Source organism: Drosophila arizonae, chromosome 2 (genome assembly GCF_054131065.1).
Source record: "Drosophila arizonae isolate 15081-1271.41 chromosome 2, UAZ_ARI_1.0, whole genome shotgun sequence".
NCBI lineage: Eukaryota > Metazoa > Arthropoda > Insecta > Diptera > Drosophilidae > Drosophila > Drosophila arizonae.
The window spans coordinates 10,006,060-10,026,578 of NC_142922.1; the positions used below are offsets into that span (position 1 = coordinate 10,006,060).

At 45.5% G+C, this 20,519-nt stretch overlaps 2 protein-coding genes across 8 annotated transcripts in view; one reads left to right on the top strand and one right to left on the bottom strand.

The window, feature by feature from the left end:
- Positions 1-20,519, top strand: part of SKIP (Shal K[+] channel interacting protein) — a 173,973-nt gene that overhangs the window by 148,663 nt on the left and 4,791 nt on the right. For 2 of the 7 annotated variants that reach the window (XM_018007008.2, XM_018007017.2), the window contains exons 3-13: positions 5,289-5,615; positions 6,073-6,365; positions 6,464-6,513; positions 6,598-6,704; positions 8,442-8,528; positions 9,411-9,467; positions 12,758-12,815; positions 13,265-13,464; positions 15,341-15,504; positions 18,027-18,108; positions 18,581-18,787. In XM_018007008.2, the coding sequence (XP_017862497.1) occupies positions 5,289-5,615; positions 6,073-6,365; positions 6,464-6,513; positions 6,598-6,704; positions 8,442-8,528; positions 9,411-9,467; positions 12,758-12,815; positions 13,265-13,464; positions 15,341-15,504; positions 18,027-18,108; positions 18,581-18,787 (1,632 nt within the window). The remainder of the gene's footprint in view (positions 1-5,288; positions 5,616-6,072; positions 6,366-6,463; positions 6,514-6,597; positions 6,705-8,441; positions 8,529-9,410; positions 9,468-12,757; positions 12,816-13,264; positions 13,465-15,340; positions 15,505-18,026; positions 18,109-18,580; positions 18,788-20,519) is intronic. The other 5 variants (XM_018007048.2, XM_018007024.2, XM_089461875.1 and 2 more) reach the window with 4 other exon arrangements.
- LOC108613681 (acylphosphatase-1-like) lies at positions 19,412-19,986 on the bottom strand. The gene has a single exon (XM_018007297.2). The coding sequence runs from the start codon at positions 19,836-19,838 to the stop codon at positions 19,476-19,478; it is 363 nt and encodes a 120-aa protein (XP_017862786.1). The 5' UTR covers positions 19,839-19,986; the 3' UTR covers positions 19,412-19,475.

Consider the following 20,519-nt stretch of genomic DNA (forward strand, 5'->3'; position numbering starts at 1 on the left):
GTTGCTCTTTATCTTGTTGCTGTCTCGGCTGCTGCCCATGTTGACTCCATATTTGCTTCGTTGATTCGCGCATCATGCGCAATTTTCTGTCAAACGTGGCGTATGCGTAATTTTTCATTTAGCCCCCCCTTGAGGTGAGTGTGTGTGCACTTTTTAAATGATTTTGCCTGAGCACTTTCAGCTCGAAAATGAGAAATTAAATTATTTGCTGCTAATGTCTAGAAAAGCGCGTGTAAGGGTTGTGAATTGAATGTGGGTGTGCAGGGTGTTGTGGAAGCGGGTTGGGGGTGGGGCTGGGGCTGCTTTCAACGGAAATGATACAGCAAAAGAGCAAAGCAGCAGCAGCAGCCGGCAGCCGGCACACGCCGGCCTGGCCAAAAAGCTGAAATGAAAACTAAAACTCATTTCTGCCAAATTAAACTGAAATGTGCCCCAGCTACAAATATGAGTTAAAAGCGAAACGCTCGGGCACATGTGTGCGTGGAGAGTGGAGCGTGGAGCTCGCAGCGTTCGCATCTCAAATGTAAAATTAAAAGGCATTTCCGCAAAATGTCAGCGTCATATTGTAAAACATGAGTATTTAATTAGAAAATACTTTCAGGCTGACTCACAGCGACAGCAGGCGACAGGCGGCAGCCAGGACCTGCACAGTTTCCCCTCAGCAAACATCTCTCTCTCTCTCTCTCTCCATCTCTCTCTGTGGCCCTGTCGATGTGTGTATGTGGTGCTAATGAATTTCGCCAGTGCACAAGCTTGTGCTTTTTAACAACTTAACATAGTCGCATATGTTGTACAAAATACCTTTTTCCTTAGAGCGCAAAGCGGAAAATGGCGAGCATAGCTGAAGCATGGCTCGGTTGGGCAGGGATGGGGCGGCGAGGCGGGGACATCGCGACGACGCGCAACAGCTGAAAACTTTGCATGTATGCCGCATATTAGCAGCGAACAAGCAAACTAGCGCCAACTACTACAACCTGGAACGAACGAGTGTGGAGTGTGGATTGGGCAGGCGGCACCAAATGTGTTGCCTTAAATTGCCTACAACAACAACAACAACAACAACTGAAAACAACGACTGTGCTAATGGCCACGCATTATTCAAAGTCTCGTTCTCAGATTGTCAGAGGGATAAGCAGTGGATGTGGGTGGCTAGCTGGTGCTGGTGGTTAGGTGGTTAGGCGATGGGAGTGAGAGCTGGAACTCTGTAGTTGTCCACTGGGCATGTCAAAACTCATTTGCCGTTAACGAGCAGCTATTGTGCTTATAAAAGGATTATTTACAAATCACTGACTTTCAAAAATTGTCAACTGCAGGGCAAATGCCAGCGCTCAGCCACCCACCCAACGCACAGAGACCGGCACAGCCGCTGGCGAATGCTTTGATCTACAATTTATGAAATTAACCCTTAAGTGGTGCCTGCCGGCTGCTGCTGCTGCTGCTGCTCCTGCTGCTCCTGCTCCTGCTGCCGGCTGCCTCTGCTGCTGTTGATTTCCTGACAGAGACATCAACATTTCAGTGAATGCTTCACTTCAAGTTGATTTCTTTTAGCTGATTACGCGCCAGCACAACGGAAACAGGATGCAGTGCCACTGATTGTTATGAATACACTATGCTACAAGACTGCGCTATGGTTGGGGCTGAGCGTAAATGGACTTGCATTCCATTTGGCTGACATACTCAAAGAACTTAATGCTTTAAGCCGTTTAAACAGCTTGGCTTGGCTGACAATCCAAGTGTGAGACAGCGAGAGTGAGTTAAAGAGGGAAAGGGCGAGGGAGAGGGAGAGGGAGAGGGAGAGAGAGGGGGGCCAGCTACACTGACTGGCCCTTAATTGATACCTTTGTTTGCATTGCGGTCACTCTAATTGGTGTTTGCATGCGGCTTCAAGTCTTGTGTAAATACGGGCTGACCAGACAGACGAACAGACAGACAGACAGACAGACGTTGCTTCTTTGTAATTTTGCGTGCGTTCTGTTTGCTCATTAAACGCTTGCAGCCAACAACCGAAACAACCAAAGCAACCAAAGCAGCGACAACAACAACAGCAAGTAGATGAAGACGAGGAAGAACAAGAAAAGCAATGTCATCAATTAGCAGTTGGCCCTCGTTGGCCGTCGAATGCCAAGTTTGCGCAAAAAATTGGCAGGCTTGAGCGAATCTTGTGGCATTGCGGCACCTAATGAGCAAATGTGAAGCAGTTCTCTCATTGAGCCACATACATATACGCATACATATGACACGCCCACCCACAACACCCACGGCTTAGTGGCACTTACAAGCGCATGTCAAAAGTTATTAGCCTCAGCTCAAATAATTTGTGTTGTGCCAAGAAAGCTGATTACTAAATACATAGTACAACGTATAAACAAAGTCATTTTGGCCAGCTCAATGGAGCTGCTTGCAATAACAAAATTCGTTGCCAAAAAAAGTTGTTGCCTGCTCCTGCTCTTGCTGTTGCTGCTCCTGCTGCTGCTGTTGCTGCTCCTGCTGCTGTCATTGCCAAATCCTAGCACGAGCAGGCGTTTCATACATATATATATATATATAAATATATATATAGGTATGTGTATGTCTATCTATCTGTATATATATATAGAGTTCCTGCTTCGATTTCTAGTCGATATCTCAGCGCTGTTGGCAGCATATTCCTGCCTCATAAGTAGACAACTTTTGCAGCTGTCCTGTCAGCTACGTGAGGGCGTTAAACTCATGCATCACTTTAGCCTTTATCCCATCCGCAGCTATACTTAACTAACTGCTATACATGTGAGCATGTGTGTGTGTGTGTGTGTGTCCTGCTCCGTCACAATTTCGCACATATCTTTTTTTTTTCTTCTTCTTCTTCTTCTTTTCCTTTGGCTGAGTGCGTCTTTGTGGGATGTGTGTCAAGAGTTGCTAAGAGCAGCAACGCGCTGCTGTCGAAGCATTGAAAATAAATTTATAACGTATACGTCATGTGGGCTTCGCGCAGTTTTGCAGTTTATTGCATTTGTCGCTGGCATTGCAGAACTTCAATAAATTATTTTATTGCGACAGTTATTTTGCTTCCCCAGAAGATGTTGTTGAACGAGCTCGCACACCCCCACACCCCCACACCCACACACACACACACACGAATATATAGATATTTATATATGTATATATTTGTTGCTTTTTGTAGCTATCTGCTGTCATTTCGCATTGGCTTGCTTTGGCAACAAATTGCAAATGACTTTATGAATTTTTTCCTCCGCCACTCGATGACGAACCGACAAGCCGAGAAAAGGCAATACACATTCCATCTATATATATAAATATTCTTTATATATATATCTATATACAAGCACTGTATAATAAGCTATGAAATTGATTCTGTGCCCCGCATAAACTTGGAATTACATAATAAATTTGTGCAGAATGCATAATGAACATTACATTTACTCAGCCATATAGAAGTGATGTGTCCATCGCAATGAATACGCATTTAGGATGCTCGAGAGTCTATAATCAAGCACTTAAATCCGGGGCAGGCAGTAAACCCCAGCCAGTGCCGGCCCAGGTCCCAATTGACGTAATGTTCGGCTTTAAGAATCCGTGCAACAACAATGTTAACTGTGCATTCGCCCGGCATAAAATGAAGCACTTGGTTAGCCCATCAAAACTTGACACTTTTCTGGCGTGCTTAATAAAAAAGTCAAACAGTCAAGCGGCAATAGACGACAACCGACAGACGACAACACCTTTGGCGCCTAAAGCGCTTAATGTTAAAATTACCTGGGCTGGGGACACAAAGGAAAAGCAGAAAAAGAAGCAAAAAGGAAAGCAACTGCGAGGCTAGAAATGAAAAAGGCTTTGGCGCGAGACGCCAACAGGCAATAAGTAGCAAAAATTACGCTAAACGCAGCAATTTCCTGGTAAATTGCACAACACACACACACACACCTGCACACGCATACACCTGCAGAGTGGGTGCTGTGCCTAGGGATATGGCAGCGGCGTAAAATTCAAGCAACTATAAATAAGGCGTAAAACACAGAGGCGCAAACATTTTACAATGCGCAGCGTGTCGCAAGCTCAGGAGGTGCTGGGGTGGGCTGGCTGCGGGGGCGTGGCAGACAAGCTGTCAATTTCCTGCAGCAGCAGCAGCAGCAGCAGCCGCGCACGCATATGAGAGGCAGCGTGAGAATTTTAATGCGTGTCATATTTGATTGATGCCAGCTCTAGAGCGCTGGCAACAATGTCAAGAGTTCAGCTGCCAGCGGCCGCCCCCTGCAGGTGTGCAGTGGGCGCGGCAACTGTGCGTGGGGCCAATTTCATGTGCTTGGATAAAAATCATTTGCTTGTCACTGCTACTTGCTCTGTGTGTGTGTGTGTGTGTGTGGCTGTTTATTGTGTGCATGTTGCGTAATTTAACGTCGCTTCTTGCTTAACAATTTTATTGGTTTCACTCTGTCTCGCTCCCACTCACTCTCGCTCTCTCCCTCTCACTGAGGCTGAGGAAGTTTGGGCTACGCGATTTACTGCCACTAGGCAACTGCCTGCCAAGCTGTAAATATTTGCACACACACACACACGCACAGAAGCTGGCCGGGGGTGCTTTTTACAGCTGTGTCGAGACTAACACACACACGCACACACACACACACGTAAGCAAGTGTGTGCCATAATTTATGCCAAGACAAACGATGTGTGTCTAGTGGCAGGAGTTGCAGGGAGCGTAAGTGCATTAGGCGAACGCTTTTAGTGCCCCAAGGGGAACGCCGACTTAATAATTTGCGCGAATTGGCGTCAAGCGGCAAACTAATTTGAGTTAAGCGCATTGTACATACACTCACACACCCACACACACACACACATGTATTGTTTGCTTTAAGCTCTGGCCCACAGCTAAACCATTCATTCAACATATTTAACCACTAACCCCAGCCTAACAATTATTTAGCATTATTATTAAGCAGCTAGCACTGCCTTAAGCCATGCCCATCGCACCCAGCGCCAACATCAATAACCATCATTAACCAGCTCATAATAATCGCTAATCGCTAATCGTTAATCGTAGTTCCCGTTATCTGCTCGAGTAACTGCATCAACCCAACTCGAGCTGCACCAATTTGCATTTTATACTTCACATACGAAATAAATATTTGTATATATAGACATGATTATGCAGATCATGTTTCGCTGCCACACCCACCTCCACTGTCCAACGCCCACTAGTCCACTCGTCCAATCGTCCAATCGTCCACCAACCCATGTTGGCCACGTTTATGTAACTTTCATTTTGGTGCTGTTTTGCTGTTTGCTTGCAGGATGGACAACGCGGCCATTTAGAGGGTCTTGCATCCGTCTATTGTGAATTGTTAATGGTTCCCTTTGGGGATATTTTAAGTGCTTTAGAAAATGCTAGACAAGCAGCATGGGCGGAGCGCAGTCCGCTCCATCCCGCCGGCGGCAGCAGCGGCGGCGCCAGCGGCAGCGGTGGCAGCGGCCTCAGCGGCAGCGCCGGTGGCAGCGGCAGCGCTACCGCCGGCGGCATGCACCATCGCCAGCAGCACGGCCATCGCGGTCACTCAGCGCACGGCGCCGGCCTGCCAAATAGTCATAGTCAGCCCATTTATGTGCCAGGAAAGTACTCGGTATGTATGCCAACAACAACAACAACAACAACAACAACAACTAACAACAACAACAACACAGACTGGGCCAAAAGCAAACAAATGCAGCAGCATTGACAACAAATTATTTGCTTAAAATATTTACAGAAAAGGCTCACAGAAAAAAAAAAGAAACAAAAATAAATAAATCTATAAACATTTTATTGATGTTGGCGTTGATTTGGCAAACAGTTAAAAAATAAAAATTAAAAATAAATAAATGAAATTATGTTTCACATAAATTATGCAAGCTGAAAGCAAAGAAGAAGAAGAAAAAATGTTAAATGATTTTTGTAAATATTTGTGAATTTGTGTTGTTTTACGTTTTGCTTTGCCGCATGCTGCACGCGCACATGGACTGAATACTTTTGCATTTGATTAACCAGCTTGCTCTCTCTTTCTCTCTCTCTCTTTCTCACTTTATGTTCGCCCCTTATAGCCCTCCAGCTGCTTGTCGGACAAGGAGGAGGACGAGATCTATGGCTTTGGCTATGGCGTCTTTGCGCCGCGAGTGGCACGCGGCGGCTTGACACAGCAGCAGCAGCTGTTGCAGCAGCAGACACTGCAAACGCAGCACAGCATACAGCAGCAACAGTTGCAGCAGCAGCAGCAGCAACAGCAACAACTACCAAATGTGCCAGGCCAACAGGCGGCAGGACAGCCCGGCGTTGGACCACAACAGCATCAGACACTCCCGCCAAATGTAGCGCATCTGAACTTTGTGCAGCAAAAGTGAGTAAAAATAGGGAGGAGGGTGAGGGAGGGAGGGAGTAAGCTTTCTCCGAGAAGAACAGTTTGGTAATGCCTTTTCTCTCTCTCTGTGCTTACAGCTGCCTGAGTCCACGCTCCGCATACTTCTACGAGTTCCCACCGACTGCAGGTGAGTTCGGTTACAGTTACAGTTACAGTTACAGTTAGGATTAACAATTTGCCAACTCCCCATTCAATTTCTGCTCCTGCACAGAGGGACGCGAGACAAAGAAGCGCACGACTCTGGCGCGGCTGCTGAAAGGCTTGAAAACTGTCAATCGAAGGGATCGCAACAATCAACAAAATGGCGCACAAGCCAGGGTAAGTTGACAATACACACACACACACACACACACACACACACATTTCTATGTATATTCATTTATATGTATAAGCCGTGCTCTGCTCTGTAAAACTTGTTCAAGTCGAAGTCATTTTCGTAGCTCGGTTTTATGACCGCAAGCAAATTGTTTGTCCTTTTGCCTTTCATTTAAATCAACTGCGGTAATTCTTTCAATTTATTTGCCCCGAGTTTCTTGCTGGCTCGTTGTAGTCCTTCGTACATTTCATAATATTTCGCTTTGTAACAATTCCTTTGCGCGCCCCCGACCACTCGGGCCCCACCCACATCGACATCGCTTGTCGTTTTATGACTGCGTCTTGGCTGATGCTGCTGTACTTAATCTTGGCCCTGGGGACATGTAAATTTTTATGCGCGCCGAGAAATCCCGCGCCAGCCGAAAAGGTTAAAAATGTGCCCGCCGTGCTGCTGTGCTGCTGCTTGACGGCTCCAGCAGCTACAGCTGCTCCCATGGCTCCTGCTGCTGCTGCTGCTCCTGCTGCTGTTATGCCTGCCGGGTATGTCTACATTGGCACTTCTTTCTTGACTATGGCATAATGTGCCCTGCTCTGCTCTGCTCTGCTGGCATGTAGTCGGTTTATCTGCGCGCGTCCTCTCCACAAAGGACATATTCAGGCGCCGAGCGCCTTTGATTAGAGCCCAGCCACCTTAGACACGCGGCTGCCACTATTCCTACAGAAAGGGGAGCCCGACGCCGGCTCTGGCTGGCAATGAAACTGTGGCCAAAGATAACGCAGCCGTAGCAGGACGTCCTCGTCGTCGCTCATAAATAAGCAAGGACATGCATAAATTTTTCAAAAGCAACGAGCGCAGCAGAGAAAAAAAAATAAATATAAATATAAAAAAAAAAGGGAAAGAAAAGAAAAGGAGAAAACGGAATAAATAAAAGAAGCTGCCAGCTGAAAATAAATAATAAAGCGAATGAGTGAAGTGAAGAAGTGAAGAAGTGAACGAGCCCAAATGGCAGCCAAGGGCGGGCAGCGGGGTGCTGCAGCAGATAAGCGCAGGAAATGACTAAGGATATGCGCCTAAGTAGCAGCATCCTTCCACACAAAAAGCTGCCTTTCAAAATATAATTAAACAGCACTCACCTGGCCATGGCCCATGTGTTTTAGCCGGCAGGGCCCCGCCCAGCTGATTTGGTATTTATGATAAGAAAACAAACGCATTAGATGGCCAAGAGCAGAAGGGGGCAGAAGTGGGTGAGCGAATGGACGAGCTGCTGCTGCTGCCTTGAATTGGCCGTGTAGGGGTCACACACATACACACACACATACACACACACACACACAGGCACACAGATACAAAGCGAGAGGACTCTCAACACTTGGGTCGCGACCCTCGTTGCCCCGACTCGTTATTAATTAAAAATTAAAGCCCGGCTGAAAGGTGTGAAATACAAAATGGCGTCGTTATGGCGATAAAGCACGTGGCGCCCGCACGCTGATTTATGAGTCTCTTTGCCCGGGTCATCCCGAGCTGTGGGCCCCTCCTCCCGCTGCCTTCTAGCGAGCCTTGTGCATATTTTAAGGCCAACTGCCTTGAAGTCAGAGTCAATAAGCCGAGAGTGGAAAACTTTCAAACAAAATTGTAAATTGAAAATTATAAATTGAAATTACACAAAAAAAAAAAAGGGAAGAGGTGCTGAAAAATTTAATTTTGTAATTGATATCGATAACCTTTGCGTTTCTTTGCAGGCGGCCAACGATCGCCTGAGACACTTCCAGATGATAAACGGCGGAGCGGGCGCGCCGCAGCAGAGCTTTGAGGAGACAATCCACCGGGTAAGTGTGGAGTGTGTGGAGCCGGCAACGGCGCGTATACTTGATAAATATGTATGGGGCTGCCGCAGCAGCTGCCATTGCATAAATATTTATGCAGTGCAACGCATTTGGCAGCAGCTGCCGCAGCAAACAAAATTACTTCAAAAACTGTTTGCAACAACAGCAGTAGCACCAGCAGCAACAACAACAACAACAACAACAATAAGAAAGTTGCAGCACCTACTTATGCCACACCCACAGCCACAGCCACAGCCACAGCCACCCAGTGGCAGTTGCCCACTTGCTGGCATTGCATTTGCAATGTAATTTCAACACGAAAGCTGCAACCGTTGCTGGCGAGCACGTTTACGTTGCCGTTTACCTGCTGCAGCACGGCGCCGCTCGGCAAGTAGATGCATGCAACATTTAAAAGTTCATTGCCGTCAACATTCATTATTAATGACAGCGCGAGCAGCAACCAAAAACAAGCAGCAAAATGCAATCAACGACGACAACAAACAGACAGCAGCAACAGCAACAGCAACAGCAACGGCAACGGCAACAGTTGCAGCTGCAGCGTGGCAACAGCAACATGACAGTTGCAGCGGCAAGCACTGCATAATGCATGCGGCAACGCCCACCAGCGGCACGCCCAGCCGTGTGCCGTGTGCCGTGTGGCACTGCACGCATGTTTTTCGCACCCGCCGGAGAAAACTTTAGGCCAGAGCCCAAAAGTAAACTTTAAAGTTTTGCAATGTTCTCGTTGTTGTTGTTGTTGTTGTTGCTATGAAGTTGTCTTTTGAATAAACTGTGGTGCAGTTAAGAATAAATAAATATACTGTTATTTCAATAATGTTCTCAACTGTTCTCTTCGCTTTCTTCTTTTTCGTTGCCGAACACCAGCTAAAAGTCCAAGAGGCCATGCGCAAGAAGGAGAAGTTTCAACGTGAGCACGAAGAGGTAAGCGAACTGCTGAAATGGAAATTGCAAATTTCGAAATTGTTATTCGCAAATTGATGTAAATGAAAATGTGTTTGCAGTGCTTATAATACATACGCAGGGCTTCCATGTCGTTTGATTAAAATTGCATGAATCATGCCGAAATATTGTCAATCAATTTGCTAGCCAAATTCCAATTTGTTGCAATTGCAAACAATAAAATTGCAACTGTAAACCGAAAATAAATCAAGCATAAGCGAGAGACTACACACACACATCAAATCATATATAAATATATAGAGAGAGAGTTTACGCAATATAAATAAATAAACAAAAATATAAGGCAATCCTGATTGTTGTTGTTGTTGTTGTTGCAGTTTGTGCTTAGGCCCAACAACATTTTGTTTGCCTAAATAAAACATCAGCAGCTGCTGGGAAAATTAAAATCCATATCCATGCCATTTACTCGGCTATTTACCGTCCCACAAAACAGTTTAGTTGCCACGCCCACCCAACGTATCATGCATATTTAAATGCTGGACAATCTCTTAAATTTGTAGTCCCAATTTTGCAAAAGCTAGCAAAACATTCCTTACTTCTAAAACAAAAAACAAAAAAGCAATTATTTTGCTGTGCAGCAGCAGCAGCAGCAGCAGAAGGAGGGGCTTGGGGAGGGGGCGGGGCGTTTAGCAAAACAAATGTTGGAAAACATGCAGAGCAGACGCAAATGTTCATTTAGTTGCACACACACTCACACACATGTGTATTCACACTTAAGTACAAGCGCACAGAAGACAACAACAGCAACAACAACAACAACAAAAACAAAAATAATGAACTGTAACGTGGCAAATGATAAACTTTTTGCCTGTCATAAAAATTATTTTTCCACATTTTCTCAAATTTTACACAGCTCAAAAGGTAGCATACTAATTGTCTGTACGGTTGTGTGTGTGTGTGGAAGTGTGTAATGCGTGTAATAAATGGGCGTGGCAGAAGTTGGGAAAACACTGTTTGACATGCCGAAAGGTGCCGGGCCAAACAATATAAATAAAATATATGAAAAGCTGCTTTGACTTTAGAACAGAAATAATTGGGCGAAAAATGAGCTATAATTATATCATAGAATAGAATAGACTGAAAGCAAATTAAATAGCATAAAGCAGAGTCAAATGGACTGAAATGAAATGCCAGAGAATGAAACCGAATATAAGGAAATTAGATATTAAATAGAATAGGCAAATAATGAAGGTATAAAATAGATAAGAATAGATATAAAGCAATTAGTTAAATATTGAATAGAATAAGAGAATGACCAATAAATATAGATGGAATAGATTAGCGATATAGATGGACAGCTAATCAGGCATAAGACATGCAGAGAGAGAGAGAGAGAAAGAGAGAGCAATAGAAACTCATAAGAAATGCAATTTCCATAAGAACTCTGCCATTATGATGTGTATAAGTAGTGCTACAAATTAAGCAAACTTTTATCAACGGAAATTGTCAAAGCATTTCAAATCACCTGTATCACCTGAAACAGTTCGAATCAGTTCACACTGGCTTAGTCGCTCAGATTTGTGCCTGATGAGAACATCTGCTGGCTGCAGTGCGACCCATTTGCCTTTATGTGATTTGCCAATCGAAACTCGGCCTCTCTGAAACAGAGCAGCAGGAAACCCAGTTAATTATAGAGAGCTCAGCTATCGGCAGCGACGAGCAGCAGCACATATTCCATTTCGTTCGGCTAAGCTGAAAAAGTCCTTTGAAATGCTGTTGCTCTGGCCATTTGAACTGAAAATGCATAATTCTTGCAAACTGAGTGAGAGAGAGAGAGAGGGAGAGACAGAGGGGGAGATAGCATGTGGCATGCGTTGCTGCACGACAATTTGTCTGTTTGCATGTCGACGACGTGTCCGCCTAAGCAAAGGCAATAATTTTTGTGCATAAATGAAAAGCACACACACTCGCACACGCACACACACACAGGCAGAGTGGCTGTAGTTGCTGCTTAACTTGTGCAAACAACTTGCTGTTTGTCTAATTGTAATTGCTGTTTTTGTTGCCAGTGCCTGAGCCTGAGCCTGAGTCTGAGTCTGAGTCTGTGTCCGGGCCTGGTCCTTCATCTCTGCCTCAGCTAGAGCTGCTTATTTTCCATTTCGGCCTTCTCAAGCGCCAAGAGCTGCCACAACAAAAAGAAAAAGAGAGAGCAGAGAGAGAGAGAGAGAGAGAGAGAGAGAGAGAGAGAGAGAGAGCGAGACCGAGCAATGTGAATGAGAAAATAAAAGAAATTGTCCCCTGCTTATGAAATATTTATAATAAAACAGCAGAGATAGCCGAACGACTCGACCCCTGACGGCAACTCGGCCAAAAGCAAATGTTTGCTGGCCAATAATTTGTGCCAACAATCGGGCAGTCAATTAAGCACGGCTCTAGACCAATGTGATTAGCCCAAAGCAACATGCACAAGTTCGGCCACATAAATTTGCAAATTGCTGTGGCAGCCGAGCTCTGCAAGGCAATTGTTGCTGTTACAGCTTCTCCTGCTCCTGCTGCTGCTGCTCCTGCTCCTGCTCCTGCTGCTGCTGCTGCTGCTGTTGCTGTTGCTGCCATTTAAATGCATTTTTAATGTAGCTGCCCCGAAAAAGCTTTTAGCTAATTTTTACACTAGTTTCTGATGTTGCGCTGTATCCATTTCTAGCTGCTCTGCTATGGCCTGGCCCTGGCATCCTTCTCGCACTAGCACAAACACACAAACACAAACACACACAGACGCAGACATATCTTGTTTTTAAATTAGTATGCAGCACATATTGCGCTATTATGTTGCAGGACATTCAGGCAGCATCTCAGTTGTGCTTTCTCTCTCTCTCTCTCTCTCTGTCTGTCTCTCTCGAAAATTGTTTTAGTTTTCAAATGGAATTTTGTAATTTTAACGCCTCTGCAGCTCTGCAGAGGAAAAGAAGTGACTGAAGTCAGCCAGGCTGACGAATAAGCTGAAACCTCTTCGTCTGCCCCTTCTCCGAGTACGTCTCGCATCTCTTTTATAGTCGCCGAGTCACAGTCACGTGCCGGCATACAGCAGACAGACAGAGCTCCACTCTGAGCATACATATATATATATATATATATATATATTACTTGGCTCATAGAGTGCACTCATTTGTGCCTAAACTGGGCTTAAGCGAAGGCTCTGGAGCATTCAGTCAAATAAGTCGCAAGTCGCTTATTGCGAGTAGAGTCTCAAATATTTGAATTTACATTTTATATATACTTATTTCGTATTAATTATCTATGAATTTGTTTTGCAGATCTTGCGGGACATACGGCAGGGCCTGCTGCAGATGAGTCGGGGCGAGGGACGAGCGGGTAAGTTTTCATCCGGCTGCTGCGAAATAAATATCTCAGTTTAGGGCCCCGGACGACTTGCACTCGACAATCTTGTTAGATGAGTGGGCGTGGCACCGTCTGGCGAGCGTCACATGCATAAGCGAGCATAAAATCTTATGTCCGTTTCCGGCACCAACAACAACTCGCAACTGCGCAACTTGCCACTGTGCAGCTGTGCAACTTTCTGTGTGCAGCACATGTGGAAAATGGCATTCAAGTGTGTGCGAGTGTGTGTGCGTGTGTGTGTGCGTGTGTGTGCAACGTTGCGTATAATATGATATCATGTAGCCGTTGCACATCATTTCGGCCTGGCAAAAGTTTCGAGCACCGCCTCCAAAGGCCATTTATATGTCCCAGACTGTGCCTCTGCCTTGCCCTCTCTCTCTTTCTCCCTTTCTCTATCTTGATGGCACTCTAACACCTCGCAGTCTATCCCTTTGCAGATGATACGTATATGTACGACGAGGCGCTGCGCAACGGCCCCGGCGCCGTTGGCCAGGGTGGTGCGCATTATGCGGTCAGTGCGCTGCACCACCAAGGTCATTGGTACGACGAGCCGCCCTACGAGAGCGATCCCGATGATTTTCTTATGGCCGGACTTAATTGTGGACCAGCTGCTACCATACAGGTAAGACTATCTATCAGTGTGTGTGTGTGTGTGTGTGTGTGTGCAGCTGCTTGAGCTGTGATTTATGAGCGCGGTTTACCAAACACTTGCGCGCCCACTTAAAGCAGAGCGCACAGTGCGGCTCAGCTAAGCACATTGGCTGGCATAACTCCGGGCAATTCTCCGGCTTCAACAATGTCGCCGGAGCAGTGCAATCGGTTTTTCAGCTTTCGATTTATGCAGCACATTCGTCTTTGCCGTTAATCCTGGCTGAGATCCGCAGCGCACGCCTCGTTGGCTGCTTTGATTTCTCAGCGGATGCCAAGCACTTCCGTGTGCCCTCGCTCCCTCTCCCCCTCTCTCACTCTCTCACTCTGTTTCCCTTTTATCCTTTCTTCTTTTTATTTGCTTTATTAAATTATACGCTGAATATATTTTGCCTGCGCATTGGTTTCCAACTTCGATTTGTATGTCCTTTGGCATTTTTGCTGCCACTCGAAGGCAGCGCCAGTGCAAGTTGAGCTTCAACTTACTTTATTTTTTATTGACAGTCAAAAAGTGCATAATTCTTGTTGACTTGTTCAACCCGGCGACGACGTCTTGAGACTTTTCCTCGGGCTTTGCATAAAATTTACTTTTTACCCACTTTTTCTTTTCTGCTCCTTCTCCTTCTTCTTCTTCTTCTTCTTCTTCTTCTTCTATTTGCCTTGTGTTATGCACAGTGGTAGTTGCGCTTTTATGGCTGCGCCTAAGAGAAGGGGGCGATGGGCGAGGGGGAGTGGGTTCGCTTTTGGGGCAGAAATTTTGTTTTCTTAGTCAATTGAAAATCACTCAGCGGCGAGGAGGTTCTCGATATGCTTGAGCCGCCGCCCTTTGTGCCCTTTCAATTTCAGTTTTCGCTTTGATGTGGCAATACGCAAAGCGGCTACAATAACAACAACAACAGCAACAACAACAACATCAGCGAGCCACAAAATTTGTTTAGTAAAAAAGTTTTTTTGCGGTTTGCGCAGCACTTTAGACGAGCCTCTCTGCAAAAATGTGAAATGGGAAGCGCACAATGGTCCCTATTCGTTGCTGTTGTTGTTGTTGTATTTGGGCAGCGAGCCGCAACTTTGGCCAATGCTAATGGATACTCAAAAAAAAAAAAGTAGAATAACTGCGCAAAAAAAATATTGCCAATACAGGGTATTAGCATTCGCTTTGACCCTCTGCCCCACCCTGAGCGCAGGCCGGCCATGCCAAAAAGTATGCAACAAATTCATTATCTATGCCCCGCGCCAATGCCAGCTTGCAACTTTGCTGCTTGATGAGCTGCTGCCTTCATGAAGTATGCAGCAACAGCAAATCTACATGCTACAAAAATGAAAATTTACATGTCCGAGCTGAAAGTTGCTGTAATTGAGAAGAGCGTGTCTCTCTCCCTCTCTCTCTCTCTCTGTGTGTGTGTGTGTGCGTGTGTATGTGTTGGCTTTTGCCCCAAATGTAAAGCAACAACTTTGCAATTTCCGCTGCGTTCGAATAAACTAAATTTAAAATTCCAAGCTGAATAAAAAGCAAACAGCAACAACTACAGCAAATCACAGCTAAAACAACAATAGCAACAACAACAACAGCAACAACCACTGAAGCAACAGCCACAAGGGCCCAAAGTAAACTCTACTTTAGGAGCACGCAACACGCGGCGCATAAACTTTTATAACTTTGTTAATTTTTCATAATTTGTTGTTGTCGTTGTTGTTGTTGTTGCTGTTGTTGTTGCTGTTGTTGCTGCTGCGGCGGCTGTTGCTGCAACAAATTCTACTTGAACGCTAATCCAAATGCTTTGCTTACCTTAACCATAACTCTATCTCTCTCTCGCTCTCTTACAACTCTCTTTCTTTCTTTTCGTTTTCAGGGTGGCCGTGTGCGCTTCTCGAACAACCGCGAGAGCACGGGCGTAATTTCATTAAGATCCGCCGGAGATATTTCACTGCCGCAGCGCGGACCGCCGCGTCGAGGGCTTATCGTGCCACAGCAGCCGCCAAATCCGCCGACAATAATACCGTTAACGCATGCCAGGTGAGTGTCCAAAGTGGGTAGATTGTGGGGAAGGGAAGGGGTAGGGTGGGTGAGGGCAGCACTCGCTCATTGGCCAATTGCCATTATTATTTGTGGAGCCAAGGGCAAAGGGCATTAATAATACAGAGGGCCGCAACAACGCAGAAAATAAATATATATGTAAGGATAATACGAATATATATATATATATGTATATATGTATTTATCTGTTTAGTATATAAGTATGTGAAGATGAATGGTGCGGCATTTATCTGTTAATGTATATCTGGCAATTGCTGGGTGGCCCGCCGGCAACCCTTTGACCACTTCAAAGCGCCAAAGGGGGGAGGGGGGTGGGGGGGGCAAACCCACTCAAGTACAAAATGTGCCACAAATGTGTGCACTGTGGCATGAAAAGGCCAAGCATTTAGCCTGGCAAACAACCCAACACTAATAGCTGACCAAACCTAACCGAACCGAACCGACCCGAACTGAACTGAACTGAACTGAACCGAGCCAGAGACCGATCCAAGCCAAAATCGAATCGAATCGAATCGAATGGAATCGCAGCAAAGCAAAGCAAAGCAATCAAGCAGCTCAATTGACGCACCATTCCAGCCAAGCCCAAAGCCACACCCCCGCCCACCGTCGCCCCATTCCACGCAGAATGCTTGAATTTATTTGTCAATGCGAAAAGGTGCGCAAAAGGATTGACCCGGCCAACATGCCACACACGCACACAAAAAAAAAAAAAAAAAAAAAAAAAAGAAGAAGAAGAAGTGAAAAGGTAGCCTCACTTCATTAGTGCCGTTATCAACATTTTGCAGCCACATGAATGAATGAGCCAAAGGACGAACTAGTGAATGAATGACAAACTGACTCTTTGAATGTCCTGTCTGTCTGTCTGTCTCTCTCGCTCTCTCTCGCTCTGTGGCTGTCCGGCCTGACTGACTGACTGCTTGCAACATATCGTAACGCATTGAAGCGAAAGTCATCAATTTCATATTGTTACGCATGCCACAAAGAATAAAACATGGACTCTGCCAGGTCAAAGAAAGGTTGGTGCGAGGGCTGCTGGGTTGTTTGTGTGCTGGTTGCTGTGTGGGCGGGGCTTGGTTGGCTTGTCAGTCAGAGCTGGGCCAAAACTAATAAGAAGACAGGCACACCGACGTCTGCAATATTGGCCAGCAGTGCAGAGACAGCGACGACACTTGAATGAAATGGCATTATTGCTACTTCAACGCGGCTGCAGGAGGCAGCGCGCCGCACGGCTCGTCAATCAGCCGGGAGCAGAGCCAGTCCGGGCCAGGGCAGAGTCAGCGTATCGACACTCCACAGTCGGTCGACAGTTGCCCGGCTGCCAATTGGCAGCGCTGAACCGTTTTCCACACGTACGCATCGGCCAACTATACAAAAGACGTGCTGAAATAACTTATACGCCCTGTGCGCCCTCAGGGCCAAAACAAAAAACTTTCGTTGCCAAATAAAAGAAAACCGAAAACAGAAAACAACAGGAATAAAATAAATGAAAATGAAAATGGAAATGGAATTGGAAAAAACGAACGAAAAGCAGCCAAAAGTGAAAATCTCAACAGTGTTAAAGTCAAATGCCCAGGCACAACAACAACAAATAAAGCAAAGCTACAAGAAAAAAAAAAGAGGAGAAAAAACACAAGCGAAACAGAAGTTGAAGAAAAAGGTATAAAATATTTATTTATATGAGCTTTTGCTTACCCGTGGACCCAAGACCTTTGTGCCAAGTGTTATTATTGCTGTTGTTGTTGTTGTTTGTGTTGCTGTTTGTGTTGCCCTTGTGTATACATATTTGCTTAGCAGCAACAAATTCTGGCTTGAAATCAAAACGGTTACCGAACAGCTACTCCAGTGTAAGCTAGATTACAGGACTCGAGCATACCCCTACAGTGTTTTTCTTTGCCTCTTTCTCTCACACCCTCTCCCTCTCTGTCCCTCTCTGTCTTGTATCCTTGCTGGCCATTCAAGGTGAAGATGAGCAAATATTTGGTATATAATTTAAATAGTTTGCTTAGATAAGAACAAGCTGACAGCTGCTGCAAGTCAAGCAGGCAGTTTGCGTAGCTCAACTGGAGAGAGTGAGATAGAGAGAGAGAGAGAGTTGGATACATGAAGGTGCATATAAATTGTATCTTCAGTTGGATAAAAGAAACTTGCTGAATTTGGCAGATGAAAACTAAAGAAAAGTCTCCATTAATATGTAATGTTTTATATATGAAAAGTATTCTCTTCCGCAAAGTCCTAAATCTGAATGAAAATATATCTACTTTTAATGTATTATAAATCCAACTCAACTTGTTTTATTGGCCAACTCTTGCCCAAGTTAAGGCCAAGTTTGCATTGGCTCTAATTGACTAGCAACACAGCTAAAGCCCTATTGAGCATAGCTGTGCAGCACTAACAACTTGCTCAGATTATGGCCAAGTTTTTAGTCGTAAAGCGCGCTTAACTATTATTAGCCTTAACTGCCATTTTTACTTAAAATTTCACCTGTTTTCTTGCCTTTACAGATCGCATGATCGTGAGAGCGGCGACTATGCGGGCTCCATTTCGGATTTACAAAGCGTTACCTCCAGACTGAGCACAGTTTCGGTGAGTAAGCCAAAAAGCCATTAGACGCAGCAGCTCATTTAGCTTGCAGACACACAGACGCACATCTCTCTGTGTGTGTCTGTGTGTGTGTGTGTGCGTGTGTTTGCGTCTCAATGCGTCGTCTAAATTGATTAAGTGCACTTAGTGACAAACAAAGTTCACAACGACCTGAACGAGCAGGAAGAATAACAAAATGCACGTAGTCTGTGTGCGAGCATAAAAACGGAAAAAGCTTTTTGGCCAAAAGAGAGAAAAGTTTTCTTTTTCGCCAGCAGGCAGCCACTTAAGCCAGCTAAACGATGTCCATGTCCATGTCGATGCTGGCTGTGCCTGTTGGCCATTTCATTTGCAAAGTCGACTTGACTCGACTCCAGCTTTTTGGTTAATACGAAACGCGTTTAACTTTCCACTTCTTCCACTTCCACTTCTTCTTCTTCTTCTTCTCGCTGCCTTTGTGGCTCCATTGCAACAGATTGGCACCAACAATTGCACCGCCAGATACCGGACGCTGAGTGGAGGCATCGGCGAGTCGCCGTCGCTGTCCCCGAGCCCCTCCTCCGACTACGAGGACATCGGCGCCACAAGGCACGGACTGCCGCCCAGTTTTGCAGCGAAGGCCAAAAAGAACGGGCTGCCGCACAAGGCGAATACGATTTGCCAGAAGGCCATGGTGCATCACGTAAGTTAATTAATCAGTATTGCATGTGTGTGTGTGTGTGTGTGCGTGTGTGATTGCAATTGCATTTGGATTACACGAACAACAACAACAACAACAATTACAACAACAACAGCTTCAAGCATATTGACTCGTGAGCTGCAAAATGTAATTAGCTTGCCCATTTACATATGCGCCTGATTGGAATTTGTGAGCGACTGACTCTCTCTAAGCCACTTGCAATTTGTCTACGACCTAGGCGGAAAACGCTGACCGAAAAGGGCTCAAACAACATGGCCGAAAGGCGTCCAGCAGGCGGCAGGAGCCGGAAGAGGAGGAAGAGCGTGAACATGCACTCTAAATGCAAATGCCAGTTAAATGAGTTTTTATACGCGCCCAACAGCCGAGAGGAGCCCCACAAAGTCCTGCTCTGGTTGGCTCTAAAAAGAAAAAAAAACGAGAAAAAAAGTGAAAGCTCATTTTCAGTTTTGGCCATGATTACATTGCGCTGCAGTTGGCAGAGCTTGAACTCGCATATCGTAATAAAAATGAGAAAATCTGAAACTCTCATTCTCTTCATAATTTTCCAAATGTCTCTCCATTGACATTTAGTTTCAAAATCCGTAAATGAATGAATATTTTTGCAAATATTTGTAGATATCAAGTTCTTGATTATACAATATTTGATTTACATTGGATTTACATGTGGGTCTCATGGATTGCTTTCGTATTTCCCGAATCTGTTCTGTTTGTTGGGCGGTCGGCGATTCTTCTCCCTGGGCTCATCGGGCCGGATGTGAAAGTTCTTGAAGCCGTACTCCCGCTTCTCCTGATCCTCAGAGAACTCGGCCTTCACAATGTTGCTGGCGGGACTGCCGGTGGTGCGGAGCCACTCCTTCATCAGGTTGAGCTCGGTGCGTGGTCCCTCGATGTAGCCCTTGACCGTGCCGTCCGCCGTATTCATGCACCAGCCGCGCAGTCCCAGCGTCTTGGCCTTCATCTCGGCATGTCGACGGAAATAGACGCCTTGCACTTTGCCAAACACTTCAAATTCACACGAATGGACGGTGGCCATTTGAATACCAGATGGAGTCCCTTACGGCACCCTCATAGACAATCACAAAAAAAAAAGAAAAAAAAAAAAGGAAACAAAACAAACTCCAAATTTTTATACAATTTTTAAATACATCTTTCTGTGGAAACGCCTGGAACTTGCTAGAAATTGCAAGGCTGGCTAAGCAAAGAAAAATAATAATACAGGGTATTTAATGGTCGCAGTTAGGTCTACAGACCTCTACTCGTTACTTTGAAAAAAAAAGGGAAACAAATGCTTGTTTGCAAATCGCAAGCAGGAGCTGCAATCGACGCCTAGGCCTCTTCACTGGGCGAGATATGAGCAAAGTTTTGTGGCAGGCAGCGGCTCAATATTCCCTGTCAAGGAAGAAGAAGACCAATGCCGAAGCTGAAGCCAATGCCAAAGCTAAAGCCCAAGCGGAAGCACTGCAGCCAAATTCAAGACCCAAAAAAAAAGGACAGCTCAAAAGCAGTGTCTGCAGCTGTATCTATGTGTGTGTGTGTGGGAATTTGTGTGGTAGCATTAAACTTTTTAATGATTTAACTAACAAAACTTTTGCTCTATTCCATGCGCCCTCCGCCTGCCGCCCCCGCCCGGCTTAACATGCAATTTATTGCACAACTCGATGACGACGACGACGACGACGACGACGACGACGACGACGGCGACGACGGCGGCGAC